Genomic DNA, 21959 nt, shown 5'->3' on the forward strand with positions numbered 1-21959 from the left:
GATAGCGTGGAATGTTGCCATAGGATAGGGACAGAAAGTGATGCGTATAGCATCTGTTATAGGATGTGACTCTAGTCCAGTTTTGAAACTCATGCCCTGTAACTTAAGACTACACAGCCTTGTTGATGTCATACATATACCAAGCAATCCGAAACAACAGGGTGGTCCAGGCACTGGCGATCCAAACACTGACAGGTTACCCCATAACAGAGAGAGACTGGACAAAATCCCTGAAGGAGTTAAGCAGGTGAGCTTGAATGCAAGGTTTAAGCTGATTCAATTCAATTATGTACACCAGACATATCTTACCCCCAAGATGTTACACAAGATATACCCGGAGCGATCGGGGCAATGTCCCAAATGTGGGGAGGCGCAGGCAATATTTATTCATATGGTCTGGTCTTGCCCAGAGCTTCAATTATACTGGACGGTTGTCTTGATTGCATTGCAGGGAGCGTCGGGATGGGACATACCATGAGAGATCCGGGTGATGCTGCTGGGTCTGCTACCCCGATCTCAAAACAAGAATCTTAGTAGGAAGTTTATCCTTTTGGGTCTAGTGTTGGCAAAACGTCAGATCGCTATTTCCTAGCTAAGTCGCAGACCACCCAAAACGATGCAATTGGTACGGGACATGAAGGAGTGGGCGACGGCTGAGTTGATCCGGATGCAACAGATTAGACATGATGAAAAACTGGAGGAGGATGTGAGGGCATCGAGGGCGATGTTGGGTGAGATAACAAGCGAGAGGATGGACAATGAACCACAGGAGGAAGCCACCAGGACTGTACAGTCAGGAATGGGCCAGAGGACAAGTAAATGAAAGGGGAAAGACACATCTTGGACATACCGGACAGCGCACTGATATGAATAAATGGCCAAAGACACATGTTGATATTATAGGGACGCACGCCAGACATGGACGGGGGGGGGGGTGTGTATGTTTTAGTTTTAGCTATGGGTGGGGGGAGTAGGGACGTTGGGCTTATTTGATACGGAAATATTCCCGAGTACAATGAAAACATGGACAGGAAAATGGGAAAATGGGGTTTTGAGGGAATAGGGATTGATATGATAGAACATAGGATGATGAGACTACATTTTTTAACTGTTGGCTTAACACATATGCAGGGATTGTATATGGTACAGATAACCTTGTGGACATCAGTATGGGACGATTCTTATTGTATAATTTATGACAATGGCCAAATATATATATATATATATATATATATATATATATATATCTTCACAGCCTTTTCATTCTTTTACAAATGAAGCACTGGCAACCACAGTCTCCCCCACCAGAGGAGAGTATTGAAAGGCAAGCTCTTCTCTCCCTAGCCTTTAATACCCAGATTCAAAGTGGGCGGGATTTAGGGCACGCTCACGGGAGGTAGGACCTTAATGTGCGAGTCCAGAATAGACTGATTCTAGCTGTCTAACTTAACAGTCCTCCATTAAGTCCTTTATAGATGGCTGCTGTTTTACCAGGTCAGAGCTAAATGTCTATAGGATTCCTACCCTTGTGTCTGATGGCCCTAGTGCCAGCGCAAAGTAAAATAGCTGATATTGGACATCACACAGTATAAAATAGCCCAAAAGTAGTTATCAAGAAACACTAAGGACTACTTACATATTGGGCCGAAGAGGTGTTCATGATGACTAGTAATCTGATAGTGACGGAGACCAAGCTCAGGTTCCAATGCCGCGGAACATAAATTCTGTGTGGTCCCTAGCATAATTATCAGTGGTTCAGATTACTTTTAGCCTTCAAGCAACTTCTTATTTTTCTGATTAGTGAAAACCTTGGTTTAGGAAGGTCTCCAGTTGATACATGTATTCATCTACAATGACAGACTGAGAAGATAGTAACATTCTGCTATGGTTGCAGATCTGAGCCAGTCAATATGAGCCATATATTATACAGGCATATTGGGCCTCCTCATGCAGTCCCAGGTTAGCTTGAAACTTGTTTTAGCAGTAATTACTTCCTGTGATTCCTGCTTGTGCATAGGATGTGCTTTGTAATAGGAGTGGTAAAGAAGCTCTGGTAACTCCTCACAGTTATTTCATCGCAGTCAGAAGTTCATCATAGGGAGATGTGGACATGCTGATGGACCCGCAGAGATTTGCTTCTGTGCACCTAACCTCTCTAGCCTCTGTAGTTACCTGTATAATCTGGCACCATGCTCCCTTGTACCAGCATTGTGGTGGTATGACGACATCGGGCTCTGCATTATTACTGAGACCTCAGATCCATAGCTCTGTTAGACCAATTAAAAAAGCGAACTGCTGTTCTACTGTTTCTCACCTTTAACACTTAGGCCTTTCCTGCAGTATTCGTCGGTCTAATTATCATAATTTTTTATATTGTGTTTATAAAAGACTAAAGCCAGAGGAATCAATGCACATCGCAACTCCAGTGGAGTGTGACTGTCTCCACGTAGTAGGTAGCACCTATCAATAGGAAGGTGTTGATGTGGAATCTCAGGGTATTGAGGTCCTGTTGCCCTTCCTTCTTCTGGGATACTAGTGCCATATTTTTGGTCCAGGTGTGAGGCTGCCAAGGAGTTCATTTAGAAATTGTCACTCTGGGGGTCAGGCGAGTGTAGACATCTTCCTGGTATCTCAGATTGAAATGGGTCTTGCAAGTGACAGAGTTTGTAGCACTCTCACGATAAGGGATAAAATCCATTGATTTCAAATAGTACTGTTCTTTTTTTCTTATACCCAAACTTTGCATTAATTTAATCAAACTGTTTCGTGGATAAACTTTATGGCAGCAAAAATAGCAATGATAAACGGATAGTCAGCCCCCCAAATGAAGTGTCACTATTGGTATCCAATCTAAACAAATCTTCAAGCGTAATATATTTCGTGTCATAGACATCCATCCAGCTAGCACAGAACTTCATGAGGAACACGATGAGGGATACCACTTCTGAGAATACAACTTGAAAACATAAACTTCTAGCTGCACTGTAGATACTATACCTAACCCCTGAGGGAATTAAATCTTACTGTAATGGAACACCTGTTGGCTGGTTGGATTTCTATGACTTGAACATAGAGTAAAATTGAAGATTTGATTGGGTACCAAGGCCCGATTACGATCTCGTTAGGAAAGCCCTCCGAACGACTCCGTTCCGGAGAGCTTCCCAAACGAACTGCGCTCAGTGAGTCCGAACAACCGATTTCGATGTGTCCAATTGAACTCAATGGGAGCCTGTGTACCGTACGCGTACACAGGCTCCCATTGCAAAAAGGGGTGGGTGGGGAAAAGCGTGCACCCTGTGGCGGGCACTCCATGGTGCCCGCCACACTGTGCATGCATGGAAAGGGGGGACCATAGGTACCCCCTCTGTGACCGATTCGGAGGGCCCCGGGTGAAGGGGGGCCTTCTTCGGCCCCCCGAAGTCCAATTCCCACAGCCGTTTCGTCTTGGCAAAACCGACTCGGTACGGCTGTCAGAATCGGGCATCGTACTCGCTCGTTCGGAAGCAGGCCCCATTGAACTGAACGAATCGGCTCCAAACGAGTCGGACTGACTAATTCGGATTTGGAACCGATTCGGTCGGCGCGGACGGCTTCCTCATATCGTACTTGCTTGTTCGGAATGGGGGACGATTCGGTTGGAAACATACGCTCCCAATCGGATGTGCTTCTTCCGAATCCCGTTTGGAGCCCTACCGAATGACATTGTAATTGACCCCCAAGTGTTGACAATATCGTTTTGGGTTGTCTGCTATCCATTTATCAATGATTTTGGGACTTTTCCTGTCCATCAAATTGTGGGTCTGGCTGCCTATCCTTATTGCCATTCATCCAATTGTCGCTCGACATAAAACTTACTGCAGTTTGTGAATTTGGATCTACATACTTGGTGAGCATTGATGTTTCTCTTGCCACTCCATGATTAGTACCAGCAAACATGACACACACACACCATGTTCTGCTTGAGGTCATAAACCTTGCAGCTTTTCGATGTCAAATAGTTGCCTAGGTATTTCATTTGAATGGTGCTAGGCTTAATGTCAGATGACAGACAGATATAGAAAAAAGAGAGCAGTTTTACCATTTGTATTCCCCAAAATGTAATTGCAACCTTGTCTAGGTGTGTGTTTGAATGTGATAGATTGAGTCAGGAATCACATTATGCCTAGTGTTCTATAAATGAAAAAGTGGATGATATTTTGCCTTGAGAAAGCTCTAGGGGCAAAACATGTGCCAGCTAGGCATTTTCCTTGCCCTGTGTTGCTTCCACAGAAAAATCTGATGGTATAACTTCGCTTGGAGAGATGAAACAAAGAACTATACTACTTAGAAATCTATGGAATGTATCCTACATTTCTCTTCATAACAATGTTACAAGATCTGTTTATTTTGATCGACTCAGTAGGGACACCAACACCATTGAAGCCATCAGCACCTCTTAGGCTTTGAAAACCGTGCTGTTGAGCTGTTACAGCCACTGTCTTCATAAACCCTAGTATTGCAAGTAGTTTTTCTGTCTCCCTGTACCGTGCGTTGCATATTACGTTTGAAGTTGACCTTGGTGGCTGCTAGAAACCAATTAAGACTCTTAAGAACACAGATCTCAGTCATCTTTTGATTTGCTTTGCCGATTTTCCTTGTTTTGTTATTTTGTGAACAATTCAATAGTTTTTTTGGGCGATTTCTGCTGTTGGATTTAGAAGTTATAGTGTAGCTTGGCACTAGTGGATTGGTTCATTCTCATAATCATTAGATAGTTGTCGCTGGATTTACCATTCAAGTGGTGAAACGTACATACAAAAAGTGGTTAATGTTTGCATGAATCTTCACTAGTTTGCTTGCCTACTTTTGCTACTTTTCTTGTGGGAAAAATCAATATAACTCTTCCTTTTCTGTATTTGTGTTGTTTCACAGAGCACGGTGATTGTGGAGAAGACAGTGCAGGACCTCATGAACCTGATGCATGACCTAAGTGCATATTCTGACCAGTTCCTCAACATGGTGTGCGTGAAGCTCCAAGAATACAAGGACACCTGCAGCGCTGCCTACAGGTGAGTGCGCGTGTCTGCACAAAGAGTCACTTGTACGTCACCCATCCAGTGATTAACTGAAGAGGTTTGGATTAGAATCTGAATGCCTTCTGAATTATGTTCACAATATTGACATTTCTTTGGTATTTAAGATTCATTCATGTGTACCAACCACAACTTTATATTATTATGCACGTGTACACTTCATAACACTATTTAAAATCCAATCTAACTACATCTAGTCCTTGTTATAGTAACAAAAACATTTTCATGTGTCTTAAAATGACTTTCTATTGCGTGTTGATAAGTGTTTTGGATTAATGATGGTCAATAAGAAGCGTTTTTGAGGGCACGTGGCATCTAACATGGTTACAATGCATACATTGTTATGGGTCTTTCATATAATTTCATGCTTAATTGCTAGTTAACTATTTACTTGCCTTATTATTTGATGGCTGCTCTTTATCTTTCCCAAATGGTATTTAATTCAAGTGTCTCTGACTGCTACCCATGGAGTTTTTTGGCATGATCAATTCTTTGCTCCTGGGCCTAATGAATTATTTTAACTTTTTCATAATTAACACCTCACTGGATGAAACGGCTCTCAAGAATGTTTTTTTTAATATTGTTCGGTTGTCTTTGTAATTTGGTTGACCCAGTTCTTAACTCTTTACACAGCGAGCCTTAGGTCCTAACTCATTTAGCTACTTCAAGTTCCACGAGTATTCTGCCAAGCCTATGTTGTGTTCCTCAAAATATTTTGGGGGAACAGCATGCGTATACTGTGTCACATACCACCCCACATACCTTCATGTCATTACGTCTCCATCCTACAGTGTTATCAGGAAACATATTGTATGAAATTAACATGTATTCACTTATTAGGAAATTTGGCTGCAGCATTTCTAGGGGAGATGCTTGTATGGGATGCCTTTGGCAAGTGTTTGATAACGTGATGTTTTTGATACTGGCAGTGGAGAGGTTGGGAGGAGGGATTGTACATGCTACTGGTTTTGTAATAGGGATGGGGTGAACAAGACAACCAGGCACGCAATGTGAAGGGAAATCAGACATACACTGGCTGAGGAAAGTTGGCTGTTGACTATAGGAACGGAAATCCAAATTAAAACACTTATTTTCCGACGAGTGTGTGACATCTCAATGCACAATAAAAGGATTTAATGGCAGCTTGATCCTCTATTTAGTAATTACCCTTTCCAGCCCACTTCATCACTGCTAGTATGCTAGATGGAACACCCAAGTGTGGATGAACAGCTTAGTTTCATTTATCCAGTGCACTCTGACATAACCCCAGAATGCAGCAACATACACGGTAACTACTTTAATAGTGTTGATATGCATTGATAAAATATTTATTTTCCCATTTTACAAGATATAGTCAAATATAAAACACATTAAAAACAGTGTCGCATATCTCCCCCGTACACCTTTAATTCCAGAATGCAGATGTCTTCAATGCCAGCTGTTAATCCTTCCCCCGTGCGATACATTGACTATTCAGTAATTCATGCGTTATAGACCTTGGGCATTTCCAAGTTCCCTGGTGCACTACTCTTAATCGCTGCCCTAACTGTACATGCCTATAAGCCATCATCTGAGGTCTGTGATTGTGCGTACGGTCTTATGTCTCAGATTCCACCCACCTCAAACGTCTCCAGAGTATCTGCCCAGCTGACCAAGTTGTCTGCCCTTATATCGTCCTTACAGGACAGTCTGATTTGCTTTTCTTAGGCTAGCGCCCACTCAGTTGTGTCCTTAACCCAAAGAGACATTGCAGGGCTTCCAGTCCCAAACAACCCCATGCCTATCCATCTTTTTGTTAATAACAGTGCCAAATGTAAGAATCTGAGCTGAATTCTTTTGTTATTAGGTTTTGGAATTAGTCCTAGCATGACCATGGCGACTAGTCAAACTCCAGGTCCGTCGCTTTCTAAACCACCTGCCAATAAGCTAAGATCTTGGGGCAAGATGGAAGAAAGTGGCTCACCCCAACCCACACCATAGACAAGTGGCTGGTCGATCTGGATAAATTCTACTCTGCTTAATAGGGATGAAGTATATGCAATGAATGTAGTTGAACATGGATCACTTGCAATCTTGCATTGCGGAGACCCACTTAATGAGCGCATAAGCCCTATTCCAAGCCCCGTCTGTGATGTGTTCGTCTAGGTCATCTTCTCAGGCCTCTCTGGATTTCAAAGCCTTTTTTACCCTACTCAATTTTAATGCTTTGTAAAGCCAGGTCGTTAAAATGTCCACCAGTGCCCAAACTAAGGATTGTCTGAAGAGTTTCTGTTAGAGGGGTCTTCTCAGGGAATCAAGTCCCAAACCTCTCAGCCTATGCCGGCAAGCCTGGCATATTGCAAAAACTGACCATGCCTCACACTAAACATCTCCTATGCCTCCTGCAAGCTGATGAATCAATCCCCTTAATATGGATGCCTAATCAGCGACAGCCTCCCTCATTATATGTGCAGACTAACGGCCTTATTAAGAGTCTGGTGCTCAATAGGACCGCCACAACCCGTGGTGCCGGTCCAACCACCGCCACACTGCAGGCCCGCCTGCAGTATTAGGAGTGTGGCGGTCTGACAACCACGAGACTACCGGCACAGCCGGGATCAAGGATCTTGCTGGGCTTGCGGTCTTTCATCGGCAGGAATATGCTGGCGGTGCCTGCACAGCCGAGCATATTCCGAGTTGAAATTTCTCCGCCCTTTTCATGGTAGTGAACCCACCATGAAAAGGGTGGCAGAATGGCAATAAAGGGGTTCCTACCAGGGCCTCCTGCCAGAATTAGGCCTGGGGGTGCTGCGGGGGGCACATGTGCGCTCCTGTATTTGCACCCCTATTTCCTGCATGGTGTGGCATGACCCTCTTCCACCTTCCATCTTCAAGGAAATAAAAGCTTCCATCATCCCTTTATGGCCCAAGATCATCAATGCTTCACTAGTGCAAGGCACGATCCCTGATTGTCTAAAAACAGCACAGGTCTCCCCTATCCTAAAATAAACTTAACACACAGTTCCGATCTGAACAACTTCCGCCCTATTTCCAACATCCCCACAGTGGCAAAACTTCTTGAAAAATGCGTGCTAACTCAACTCTGCTCACACATAAATTCCAACTGTTGGATCATCATCAATCTGGCTTCAGGAAAGGGTACAGCACCACCGAATCGGCGCTCACGCACATCACGGATGACATCTTAAAATACCTAGACCATAATGAATCCTGCTTATTGACCCTCCACGACTTATCTTCTGCCTTTGACACTGTTAACCACATCAAACTAGTATCTTCTCTGCAAACACAGGATGGGTGTTTCCGGGTCGGTATTGAAGTGTTTCACTTCCTTCCTTCAAATCAGATCCCAAAGAATAAAGATGTCTCACTCTCTTTCCCAGCCATGTACAGTAACTATGGGGGTTCCACAGGGATCCGCCCTATCACCCATAAGCTTCAATTTATTCTTGGAACCGTTAGCAAATGCCTTGACCTTCGCAGACATCCTTTTTCATATTTATGCGGAAGACACTCAAGTCTATCTGAACATCACCTCCCCAGAAGACATCATCTCACTCAACTCAATCCTGATGAACACTCAAAACTGGCTCACGGACAACTACCTCATGCTCAACACATCCAAAACGGAATTCCTTCTCATCTCTCCCCCTAATCACATTCTCAAGACTGACCTTTGGATGAAACACCTCACTGCCTTCAACTGTTCCCCTCACATTATTGAGTCAGCTAAATCGCTCGGAATCACACTAGACTTGCACTTGAATATGAAGAACCATATCAGCAATGCAACCAAGGGAGATAAACATCAGTTGAGTATACTAAGGAATCTCATACCATTCCTTCCACAGAAAGATTTCAAATTGGCGGAACAAGCTTTAGTTTTGCCAAGACTAGACTAAGGCAGTTCCACACTATGTGATCTGCCCAAACTGAGCCTGGCCCCGTTAAGGGTTTGCCTTAATGCCGCATCTAGACTGATTACTGGGACAAAAATAAAAGGACACATTTCCCCAGCCCTAAAGTCCATTCCCATACAAGGCCAGAATTTACCTAAAAATTGCCTGCATGACGCACAAAGCCCTCCACTTCAAGACCCCCATCTATCTGGCTCATAAACTAGAACTATCAGGGGGCTGCAGAGCATCACGAAGTGCAAGTACAATTCTCCTGAAACCGCAGCTTTTCTACAAAAAGAGATCGAGTAACAGAGCATTCTCTGGCATTGCCCCAAAGATTTGCAACTCTCTTCCTCCGGAAATCCGTACAATCTCCTCGACCGCTTCCTTCAAAAAAGAAGTGAAAAAAATCCTAATGCTCAAGTTCCTGCCTGAATAGGCCTTGACTAGAAGACTGCATTACTGCCCTCTATTCGCTCATCTTGATTGCCTTTGGACTTGATTATATACCTGGGAATTCCATTGTTTAGCATGCATTGTACATACATATGTTCGAAGGTTCCTCACCCATTGTTGTATCCATCCTAACCTCTGGAGGGGTAAACTTTACTATTCCCACTCTAGTCTATGCAACAGTAGGGAGAGCATTGGACTCTGAAAGGGTAAAATATACTATTTCCATTCCAGTCTGTGCAACAGTTGGGAAAGCATTGGACACCCGAGGGGTGAAATGTACTATTTCCACTCCAGTCTGGACAACAGTAGAGAGAGAGTAGTTCACGTCAAACAAAAAACATATTTAAACAGCTCTATTAAGTAACCAAAAATATAAAATTCTGAATATAAAAATTATATGGCTACATTTTAACACATTACATAATTATAAAAAATGTCTATACTTATTATCAATTAGAACAAATATTAATTTAATTAAAATTCCACACAATATATTCTCACAAACTAACAGTCAACAATTAAAATGTAAGCGAAATTAAAAAGTATAACACAATTAACATAGTAAATAATAAATGACATTTCTTTTAATAAATTAATAACGATTTTAAAAAAAAATAATTTGAATAGCTTCCCACCGTATTCTCCTATAAACACAGTAAAACACACCTAATAGATAGCATAAAAAGTTACAATATTCAATATTTTTAAAATGTATCGATAACTCAAATGTCTATTAAAATTAATAACTAGTAATTCATTATTACTTAATTAAAATCAAACTCTATTCCTCTACAAACTAACCAACCCACTCCTAAAATGTAACTTAACAAATATATTTTCACAATGTACATAATTATCAATTGAATAATTGATAATAAATCAAATTATTAGTTATAGTTAATAATAGTCAACATAATATTTAGCATTGACGCCCAGAAAAGTCTCAGCGAAAGAAAGTTCATGACTTTGATAAAGAACCATATATTCCACCTGAATTGGAAATTGACATTCACTGTAGGATTGCTGAAGTCGTAGTACATTCTGAGTCTGCCTATATTATTATTTCGTGTGAATTAAATGAAAAACGTTTGTCTGAAATTTTTTTTTTATAAAAACGATATTTAACATTTTTTGTATTATGGTAACACTATTGATATGGTGGATTATTTCATTAGTAACACCAAGTCAAGTGTAACAGAGTATTGGGAGAAGTCTGTCCTGCTAGAAAAGGTCAACATTTTGAAGGATTGCCTCATCAAGGTAATTTGAGAATGATATTTAGAGCTGGTACTCCTTTTCCCATTTCTGTTGTATCTTCCCAACGTAGAGTAATATTTTTCGTGTTTGGGAAAACTCACAGATGATTTTTTAGAAAAGAAGTAGGGTGAGTGAAGTGATTTTCGCATTAAATCAAAGTGAAGGCTTTGGCCGCACCTCTGAAATGGTTTTGCAAGTTTCACAATCAAAAGTGATGAAACTTCAATTGAACAAATTTGAGTGTTAAAAAGTAGAATACTTGTGACACAATATCATTTATTGTAAAATTAAACTAAAGACTATGTTGCTTTGAGCAATTAAGGAAGTACCTTGTCCCAAAAATATAGACCATCTGGGTTCATTTTCAGGCCTTTATGGGGTTATTGCTCTAGTTTTGGCAATGGGTTTTATATTTAACTGAGTCTGAGAGATCCTTTGTAGAGAAAATGTCAAGTTTGAGTAGACCCAAGACGTGAGCATAGCATCAGTTTTGACTGCCTTTTTGGAAGACAGCGATTGTACAGTCATTGTAGATACAAGTAGTGTATGGTTAGGTGCAGTACTCATCCACCGGAGTAAATGATACAAGGCCAAGAAAAACACTGAGACAATTTTTGCCAGAGCATTAACTGCTACCAAATAAACACATTCCACTGTTGAAAAAATAGCACTGGGTTTCATGTGAGTGGTTGATCACTTTAAGAGATTTCAGTGAGGTGTGTAGTTGGTAGTCGGACCTATCATAAACTCTTAATTTTCCCACTGTCACATAATGGAACAGGAAAGGCAACAATTACATTGATGAGAATCTTTGCACAAAGTGACTGAGCCTAATTCTTTTAGTTTAAACCTTTTTATTGTTTTATGCATATAACAATAAACATGTCAGAGAACACATATAACTAATGTCCAGTCACAGTGACAGTAACATTGTGATGCCGTACAAATATTCGCTAAATGTGTCCAACAATGAGAAGAGAGACTGGGAGGTGAAGGAATATGGGGGGAGTGAGAAGGGAAACCGGTCCGTTTTCGTTAGAGATCAGAAAAGCAGAACATTTGTGTGATCAATGTGATGGTGAGATTAATTTGAATTGGCTGAAAGCGATGTATCATATCCCCACTACTGACAAAGTGAATGAGACTGGGGAACTAGTGAGGCATTATTCTGTGAGGTGCAGTGTAGTTATTCACCACTCAGCCCATATCTAGGGTGTCCGTCAAAGAGGTGGTGGGTGCAGAGGCGCTGGGGGGTGAAGTATTGGTATTCTAGCCGCGACATATAGTATATTAGTGGTTTCCCAATGTGAGAGAATTTATGATCCGTGAATGTTAAAGTGGCTGTGAATTGTTTGATGGCTAGCACCTGCCACACCCTATGGAACCATAGCGTCATGGGCAGAGCTTCCTGCCTTTTCCAACTCAAAGCTATCAATTGGTTAGCAGACCCTGTCATTTGCTCAACGCTCAGAGATGAAGGTGTCATCCCCAAAAGTACTGTAAGCGGCTCATCTAGGATGGGAGGTACCCTAAGGTCCCTTTGATATGACCTAGAATTTTTTTCCCAAAATGTCTGGATGAGTGCACAGATCAACTAGACATGCATGAATGTGCCTTCTTCTTTTCCACAACGCCAACATATGTTTGACACGGTGAGAAAGATTTCATGAATTCAACTCGGAGTGAAATATCATTGGTACCTGAGTTTATACACTGTTTCTTGCTGTGAGATGCTCCGTAGTGATTTGGGGATATCCCGCCAGAGTTTGTCCCAGTCTTTCAGTGGAATACTGGAGTTCAGATCTGTTTCCCATCTGATTTGACATTTGTGAGAGAATCTAGGTCTGGAGTGCTGCAGAACTTTGTTTGTTCAAAATATTTGCCCCTTGGAGCCTGAGTACATGCGCACCAGGCTTTCAAATGGTGAGGGGATGCGTTTTGCTACAGTTGAGTTAGGTATTTGGAGGGCCCAATGTCGACGTTGGAAGTATTGGAGCCTTGTGCTTTCAGAAAGACCAAAGTCTTGTTTGCATTCTTAAGATGTTTTAATGGAGTCCCCAAGGTAGAGTTCGTTTAAAGTCCTGCATTCCCCGAGTGACCATTCTGGGACAGAGTTCGGAGTCAGAGCGGGGGTGATGTCCAAGTTCCTGGCAATGGGTGTGTTCGTAGATGGAAATGTGAAGTCTCTCCTGGTGGCTAGAGGATCCCAAATGTCAAGAAATGTTTGTGTGGGACTGGCTAGGCATGCGCTTTTGGTCGGTTTTGTTTTGGGAGCCAGGCGAGGTTCCCCAGGGTGTGTCACGCAACTGAGTGGTCCATGTACAACAAATACTTATCACTTTCTCGCACCACCCATTTCGATATGTAGCGTAAATAGGATGCACAGTAGTAATCAAGGAAATTAGGACATGCCAACCCTCCTTGGTTCCTAGGGAACATTAGTAATTTGTTGGAATCACAGGGTTGTTTCCAATGCCATACGAAGGTACGAATGTTATATTGAAGAAGGGTAATGTCTGATATGAGATTTGGTGTTGGCAGGGACTGGAAGAGGTATGGCAGTCTGGGAAGAATGTTAATTTTAATTTTTAAACACTTTTATGCGTCCTAGGCACAAAATGTAGAGTGGTGCCACCGTCTGAATGCTTTTTCTTTCAGGTCACCCAGTTAATTTTTGACCAGTCCTCCACACGTAGGGTGATGTTTAAGCCTAGGTAACATATGGAAGTAGTTGCCCATTGATAGGAGGTTTGGGTGTACAGTGGCGGTATATTGTGTGCTTCGATTGAAAGATTGAGGACATGCGATTTCTCCTTGTTTATTTAAAAACCAGAGATGAGTTGTAATTGATCAAACATATCTCATGAGTTTGCAAGGGGTTCTACTACCAAGGTAAATCGGAGCGGGGAGATTTAGCACCCTTGTCTCGTACCCCTCGCTAGATGGATTGGTGAGGTATGCTGTCCATTGATCCGCACAACCCCTGTGGGTGTGGAGTAAGCTGCCTTTATTTTATCTTTTATTTTAGGGCTACGTTGGATTTTGTCCAGGACTGGTTATAGAAAGACCTAGCTGACCTTATTGAATGCCTTCTCTGTGTCAAGGGAAAGCAGTAGGGCTAGTATTTTTCTCTAGTGGACTTTGTCCCCCAGGAGTGCTAGACATCTAACGTTGTCTGCTCCCTGCCGATTACGGATTAATCCAATCTGATTCAGGTCGATCAGACCTGGTAGGAGGGCCTATATGTTTATTGCTAGTATCATGGTGTATAGCTTTGCATCTGTATTCAGAAGGGCTATGGGGCCGTAGGACGTGGAAAGCGCGGGTCTTTCCCTGGTTTAGGGCGAAGTGTTATCTCCTCCTGACACATAGTAGGAGTGAGGCCGGTGGTTTTAGAGAAGGAGCCTTAGAGAGACAGGAGGTGATTTTGAAATAGTGGTAGAAAGGTTTTGCAAAAGTCAGGAGTAAGACAATCAGGGCCTGGAGATTCCCTGTAGGGAGTAATTTAAGAGCTTGGTGCATTTAAGCAATGTCGATTGGAGCCTCCACAGCCTCCTTATATATAGGATCAAGAGGCAGCCACTCACAGTCTTGTAGGTATGTATGTATGTCCACTGGGTCCTTCTGTACCCTTTCATAAAGAGTTTGATAAAAGGCATGCAACATGCTTTGTTTGTTTTATTCCCCATTTAGTCCACTCCCCTAAGAGTTTGCGAAGTTGAGGGATGAATGTTTTGGTTCTATGGAGCCTGATTTTGCATGTGAAGAAGGAGCCTATCTTGTCACGTTTGTCATAGAAGCATTGTCCCATCGTCAAGAGGGCTCTGTCTGCACTATTGGTTTTGTGCGCTTTTAGTTGGCCTTGCACTTTTGCTAGTTTGCATTGTGTGTTTTTTGTTGGTTTCTGTTTATAAATGCATTCCAAGCTTTGATCTCTGCTGTGAGTTTTTACTCCTTGAATAGTGTCTCTCACGCTCTTTCTATCTCAATTGTAAAAACAGTCCCTCTTATGGTTGTTTGAAAGCGTGCCAGAGGATGTGGTTGCAGATGGAGATTTCAGTGTTGTGTGTGAAATAGTCTGTGATAGCAGTGGCAATGGTCTGTCTGTTTACCGGGTCTCTTAGTATTTGAGGGTTGAGGAGCCAACGATGGAAGCGTGTGCCAGTCGGATGTGGGTCGTATAATGGCAAGGTGTGCATGGTCGAAGATCGATATGTCCACCATCGTGACATATTATAGAGTGGGTAAGACAGATTGGGTGATTAGTAAGTAGTCTATTTGAGAGTATGATGAATGGACATGTGACAAGTACGAGTAGTCATTATTGTCTAGGCTCATGTGACGTCAGGCATCAAGAAGCTCTAATTCAGTTATTTCCGGACATGGCTCCTGTGCCTTGATATACATTGGTTATTCTGTCCCTCTCCAGATCCCTGGCTCGATTAAAGCCCCCCTTACTATATATCCGCTAGCGTCCTGGAGGTGGATAGCTAGAGTATGGCGTACAAATGTATCTTTTGCTGTGTTAGGTGCATAAATATTCAATTGGGTTAAGGAGGCTATTTCTCTAAGCAGTACTAGTTTCAGGTATCAGCCCTGTAGGTCTCAGGCGATGTGCACTGATTTCTGCCCCATATGTGGTTTAGATAAATTTGCCACACCTGCAATTTTAGAGAGAGTTGAGGCCCAATATTGGTAGGGATAGTGCGTATGGCACATCCGGTGGTGCTCCTCGTTGAGAAGGTGAGTTTCTTGAAGGAATACAATCTGCATCTTGTTTGATAAGGTAGTGCCAGATCTGGCGCCTTTTGTTAGACAAATTGCAGCCCCTGACATTGATGGAGAGTAAATTAGTGGTAGATAGGATCATGAGAGGAGATGCATGTTATATGAAATCTGTGATGGGTATCACGCGTGTCTGTGTCAGGTGGGGTATCACAATTTGTCAGGATAGGGTGTTGTTTTGGTTCGAGATGGACCTGCCCTCAAAGTGTAAAAATGGATCATTAGGAAAGTATGAAGAAGGAACAAAACAATTAGGCCAGCGGGTCCAGTCCTGTATTCCTAGGCCATAAATGGGGGGTGATTGTTGTTCCCCACTGGAGGCGTGACTCTTGTGGTGTAGTGAACCACTCTTACCGGGAGGGGTGGCCATTTTTCAGTATGTCCCGTTCAGTTAACAGGAGTGGGGAGAGCTGAGACGTAGGGAGTTTCGTTTGGTGATGTTGTCAGTCCTCAGGCTGCTTGCTCTATCCCCTAAGGAGATTGTTGCCTGAAGCTGTAGGAGGTGATTGTCCGTGTTTCATTCCCCATCAGTTGCGGCATAAAGCACTTTGGTTGGTGTTTCCGACTTTTCTTGCTTCATTCTCTGAAGGTGTGCAGTGATGTCTGCCTTTGCTTCCTTTGGTGTCATGTTTTAGAATTTGCTCTGTCTTCTGGAGCTCTGCATTCACTGCCATTCCAAACACAGACTTAGATGTGGTTGAATTTGTTCCTCAGATTGAGGGACAAGGACTTTGTCCTGTGGGATGCCCAGAAGGTACTGTGCTTTTGTCAGTGTACGGCATGGTCTTTTGACAGCGCTGCGTGGATAAACATAATTTTGAACCAGCAGAGTTGCCCACTTGGATTCAGGGGCGGCTTCTTACCTGTTGTTGTTTTACAGTAATGCGCCTGCCCACCTGCGACCATGGGCATCTGATTGACCATAGAGCAACTCAGGCAAGACACAGCCACTTTGTTTTATTGCCATGCTGGCTCGCTGCTGCCAGAGTTACACTTTTGGTCCATGCGCGACCATGGAGAAGGTCACGCTCGCTGGCAGGCATAGTCTCACTGTGACACACATGACTGTGTGCACCAATTCCAAAGTTGTTAACAGTACAGGTTGGCCGTAAGACCATATAATTTAAACACGGGAAAGAATAAGGGGTCAGAGCCTAGCCGTAATAACGGTGCCTGGGCATCGCTTGTGCAATATTCAGAACTCCAGAGTGCCGCCTTGTGGCCACCAGTCCTGACCGGCCCGGTGAAGAAACCCTGGCTCAGCCTGACACGTCAGGCGGCACAGGTGAGTTGAACTGGAATATGAGTGGCATCAAGGTAGACTCGGATAGGCGAGTAGGGTCGTCGCCTTTCCCTTTCATGTTTTAACATTTAGCAAATGCTCAGACATGATAAAAAGTATTTTATAAAAAATCGTCCATAAAAATTTGTTTTTTAACATCGCTTCTCAGCATTTCTCTTCTTTAACTATCAGTCACAGACGATTAAGGCAGCTATTTTGAGCAGGGCTAGATCTGCTGGCTGTGTATAGGGATTGAGCACTGGGTCGAGCTCGCTGTTTCTGATACTGCTGATGGAGTTAGGATGGACTGGGTTGGTCAGGCTACTTCTGATGGTGGGTATTAATGGGGTTATATTGGAACGTATTGATGGGATAGTGCTTTTCATTTGTCAAAAGGTGGTAATTTCTGGTATTGAGCTCTACATATGGACTTTATTGTTTGGTTTTCCTGGCGAGAACGTGCCACTCAAAGTGTCACAGATTAGGTAGTAGAATGTCACCCATAAGTACACGGAAACCATGGAAATGTCACACATAAGAAAACTGAAAACAAGGCAGCAATATTTTAAGATCTTAGAGTTTCTCGTTGCTCAAATGAGTGTAATTTCTGAAATGTATTTATTTTCCTAGTCTTAATTGCTTGATTTTTGCTTTCGAGAAAGTGACCCTCATAGTCGTAGAATGTCACTCATAGTCATAATTACACTGAAATTATGAAAATGTCACACATAAGCAATCTGAAACCTTGGCAGCTATGAAATCCCCGATTTGTATACAGAGCTATAAATTCTCAAATCTCCATACATTGAACGTTGCAGCAAGGTCATCTGTCAACAATGAGGCTGGGAGTTATTGGGGACTTGAAAGAGCAGTGAAACTATGTAAAGTTTATTGAGCAGTTAATTAATACCACTGCAATACAATAACCAAATAATATGCAACCATTATTAAAAAAAACTGTTAGAAATAAGATATAAAGTTGGTCCAGTGATGGGAGCCTGTAATTAGCATAAAAGTACAATTTGAGTATGAAAAGTCAAAACCAACACGCTTCACACCCCATCTACCCTTTCAGTATAGAAACTAAAATGTTAGTGTGATTAACGTGTATTTATTTCACAAACCTCATTTGCACAGTTGAACAGCTTCTATAAATTTGATAAAACAGCTGAATTACCGCAAATCAGGACTGTTAAAACACCATGCATTAGCTTTGTTACATTGCATGGTCCCCGCTTTCTAAATGCTTGCCTTAAAAAGAGAATCCTTTTTGAGTGGAATGCTGGACAACAGCATATTAAATGCATAATATTTTCTTTTGAGCTGTTACACAGCCTGCCGACTCCCTAAATACAAATACTCCTTTTGTTTCTCTTAAATAAAGCAGCACACAACCTTTTATATTCCCTTTAAGTTTGAAAGCTATTTAGACCAAGCAAGTAAGGCAAAATACAGCCTTGGTGTAAAAGGGAAGTGCTAGAGTAGATCACTTCATTTTGTTAGTCACAATGTAAACTCCATGTCAAAGGATTTTAGGTAAAGTTGACTTTTATATTAACTTTAAATACATTTAGGGCTCATCACTCTCCTAGATCTTTCTTAGATTTAAATGATTTTAGGAATTACTGATTGGTGAGTCTGAGCGTTTGATTCTGAGCCTTGCAACTCTTGCCATATAAAATGTTTTAGCAGATCTTTTTGGGTCATTTTACAGTTAACAAAGAAACCAACCGACTGGCTTGATAAATTATGGACTGCCTTAGCAGAACTAATTCAAGCCTGAATTGGGCCCCATTGGTTGACTGAGGTAGATGAAAAATTCCAAGAAAAAGGTTGCATTGTGCTGCTTTCGGGACATATGTCATTTTATCTATAAGTACCTTGGTACCATATTCCTTTATTCACTTCCAGTAAAGGCTTGACGAAGGAACTGTTAAGCTGGTTAACAATTTTACCAAGAGCAAAGAATAGAGATTCTGCTTTAGATTTGAAGGAGGTATGTTGCATACTGTGTCTTGATCTCTCATGCAGCCAAGTATCTGAAAATACTTGTGTGTTTGAACAACCCCAATTCACTAGTTGTTTAGGTGCCAGATTCCTTTCTTAATTTTCATTATTCATTTATTCATAAAATGATAATGTTCACTAAGTTGTATTTACCACTAAGTTGTTCTCAGAGCAGTATTTAGACAGGCCATTCAATGCATGTCTTAACCCAAACCTGGACCTATGTAGTACAACTGTCTCATCTGCAATACTGCAGAATTGAGAATGTCTTACCACCTAGGGAGGACAGGCTTGCTTTCTTTCTACTAAAGTTCAACTTTATATTAGACACGCAAATGTTAAACAACAATGGGGCCAAGACACACCCTGGTTATAAACCTGGATTTGGGAACATTTTATGAGAATGCATGGAATTGTCTTCAAGCTTTACCGCAAACCCATGTATTACTAAAGAGAAATTGAGGAAGACCCCAATCAGCATGCTTTTCCCAAAGTCTGTTGTGATCTATGTCGTTAAAGGTTGCTTTAAAATCAATAAACCCTGCATGTAGGGGGAAAGTGCCAGCCCTTGTGTGGCATTCGATCAGTATTGAAAAAGGACATAATGTTATCAAGAGTGCTACTTGTTTCCCTGAACCCAGTTGGGAACCAATTCCAGTTAATGAAACACTGATGTGAAGGTTCTTTAAGATGAGAAATGGATATTGCATAGCCTCTTCATCTAGAAGGTTAATTGTACAGTAGTTTATTGGATCTAGTTTATTTTCCTTCTTGTTCTCTGCCCATAAAATCGAGCCATTTCATAACACTGGCCCTGATTCAGTTAGAAAGAAAACACTAAGTAACAGCAGTAGCCCTTTCACCAAATAGTTCAGTGTAAACTTAAAAATACTGGCAGAGAGGCCTTTAGGGCCTGGAGCACAATCCCATATACCGGAGTTTATGATTTTGTTTAGTTGGGCAACAATGACTCTGTGGCCTAATTTCGACGACCTGAGCTGTAATTCAGCACAGTGACATATGTGACTCATTCATCTGCCGTAATGTTATTCCCTTGACATTTACATGTATAACCAAGCAACAAATTACATTTCACTCTGTACTTAAATTTATAAATATCATATGAGAATACTGTAGTATCTGACAACATGTTTGAGCTCTTATCAACAACACATGCTAAGGAGATCCGAAGCTGGAAAATCCCTATAAGATCACTAAAATATGCAGAAGTACTACTGGAGTGAATGGCCATCAGTGGTGGAATGGAGAAAGAGTAGCAAAAGCATTTGGTAGTTTCCAACAGTTTTCTGGGATAGAGGGAGGCAATGATGGTGGAAGTGTGTTTGAGGTTGCAAAAAGAGCTGGGAAATCCATGTCACGTGTAGCACGCACAAAACGTGGAGCTTTAATTGATTCGGAAAATCCCACATTGCCATGTAGTGCCTAGCATTTATCCTGTTGCTTAAGACTGTATGCTCTACTAGCAAAATGTGGACCCACTCTTTATTATCAGCAACATGGAACACACTATGCATTCTATGTTAGGACCCCCATAAACCCAAAGCCACTAATAGAGCCTGATTGAAGATCTACTGGAGACTGTTGAAACAGCGTGCTGACAACTAAGAGCAAAGACACTCTCTGATCCTCTGACAGTTCTCAAGGTGAAAGAGAAAGGTTTATGTGTTAAGTAGGGGTGCTGTGTGAATGGAAGAGTCAAGTAGGTGACTTGGCAACCAATTCATCGCCCAACAATTGTAGTAATTTCTCTTCAGTGTTGACAGTCCAAGGAATGACTCCAGCAGTTTTATTCAAACGTAGTATGGCGTCAAACCACCACAGAGCATGCAGTCTGGAAGCCAGCTTCAACTGCATAACGTTTGTAAGCAAACATTCTAACACACATGAAACTTGAGTGCCACAACAGAACATAGATATGTCACAAAGAAGCACATGAACAAGGCCTGTTGCCAGATACTGCAGTTACCCACTCATGTGCGATTTGCTCTTCCTTTGTATCCCAGACCTCTTTCTTTCCTCGCCTTCTAATCTCCCTTAATGTACAGAAGTTGTTACTCAACTCTTTGTTTTGATTTTATGTTGAAACCTCGTGATCCCTTGCTGTTCATATTAACCGGGGAGCCCCCGACTGCTACTTGCGTCACTCATAACTCTATCTTATGGGCCTATCTCTGCACTGCTCATCTCTCCTCGCACTGTATCTTAGTGGACTCTACCTTGAACCACTAGGGAGTTCTTTTGGTTTTTAAGGGGGAAGGAAATTTGAATAGAATTACCTACAGAGATACTCAAAATCATACTATGCCATTCGCTTTCCTTCAAACATGCATTACATACGAACCCAAATGAGGAACGTCTTCCTATTATGGAATCTCTGGGTTAAAGGAGAGACACAATTATGAGGAATCCATTCTCACATCAATATGATTACAAAATCACAGCTGGAATTCCTTTCTGTGTGTTGCCTTGTGGACATTGCACACATGAGTGGATAGTGGTAGCACACATGCACATGACCTGCTTTCGAATTAAAGATACATCTCACATTGTGTCTGGGCTGTGAAAACTGTTCTTCTTAACAAATTGCCAGTAAACTGTATCCTCTGTGGTCATACATGCAAGGAAAACACTAGTGTGTTTAATCCTACTTGTAGGGTTCCTTAATCAAGCCCCATCGAGTCTTAGAGATGGGAGGGCCTTGTAGTCACACACTGTAAATGAAAATAGGTAGTGGCTCTATTTAGTGAGCCAGTCATGTAATGTCTCAAAATCAAAGAGCATAGCCCAGCCGTCTCACTGACTTACTTCGTTACGGGTTTTCACCTGCAAGTCACTTAATCGGTTCCTCTAAGCAGAGCTATTGGTATCTTCCTGTTTAAGTGTCTTGCGGTCTGTATGCACAATACATGACAGTTGTCATGGGACATTAGGCCACATGCGCAACGTCATATTGTCATGCAAAACAAACGCTTGATTTGTTAGCGCTCCTTGCTGTTGAGTGGAAGAAAGTCCAAATGCATGAAGTTTGTGTAACTCATTTACAATAACGACGGCAAGTGAAATGCCCAGGTCATTAACTTTATGTTCAAGTGCCAATTTGATGATCAATTGAATCATAACTGAAACTTGATCCTTTGAATCACTCAGTTTAAAATGACTAAAAGGGGTATATCTAAAATG

General features: G+C 41.9%; 1 protein-coding gene across 1 annotated transcript in view; it reads left to right on the forward strand.

The window, feature by feature from the left end:
* The window catches only part of EXOC4 (exocyst complex component 4), a 1933985-nt gene that overhangs the window by 1546601 nt on the left and 365425 nt on the right, over positions 1-21959 (forward strand). The window contains exon 12 of the mRNA XM_085653593.1: positions 4912-5048. Within this exon, the coding sequence (XP_085509719.1) occupies positions 4912-5048 (137 nt within the window). The remainder of the gene's footprint in view (positions 1-4911; positions 5049-21959) is intronic.

Source organism: Triturus cristatus, chromosome 4_1 (genome assembly GCF_964204655.1).
Source record: "Triturus cristatus chromosome 4_1, aTriCri1.1, whole genome shotgun sequence".
NCBI classification, from domain to species: Eukaryota; Metazoa; Chordata; class Amphibia; order Caudata; family Salamandridae; genus Triturus; species Triturus cristatus.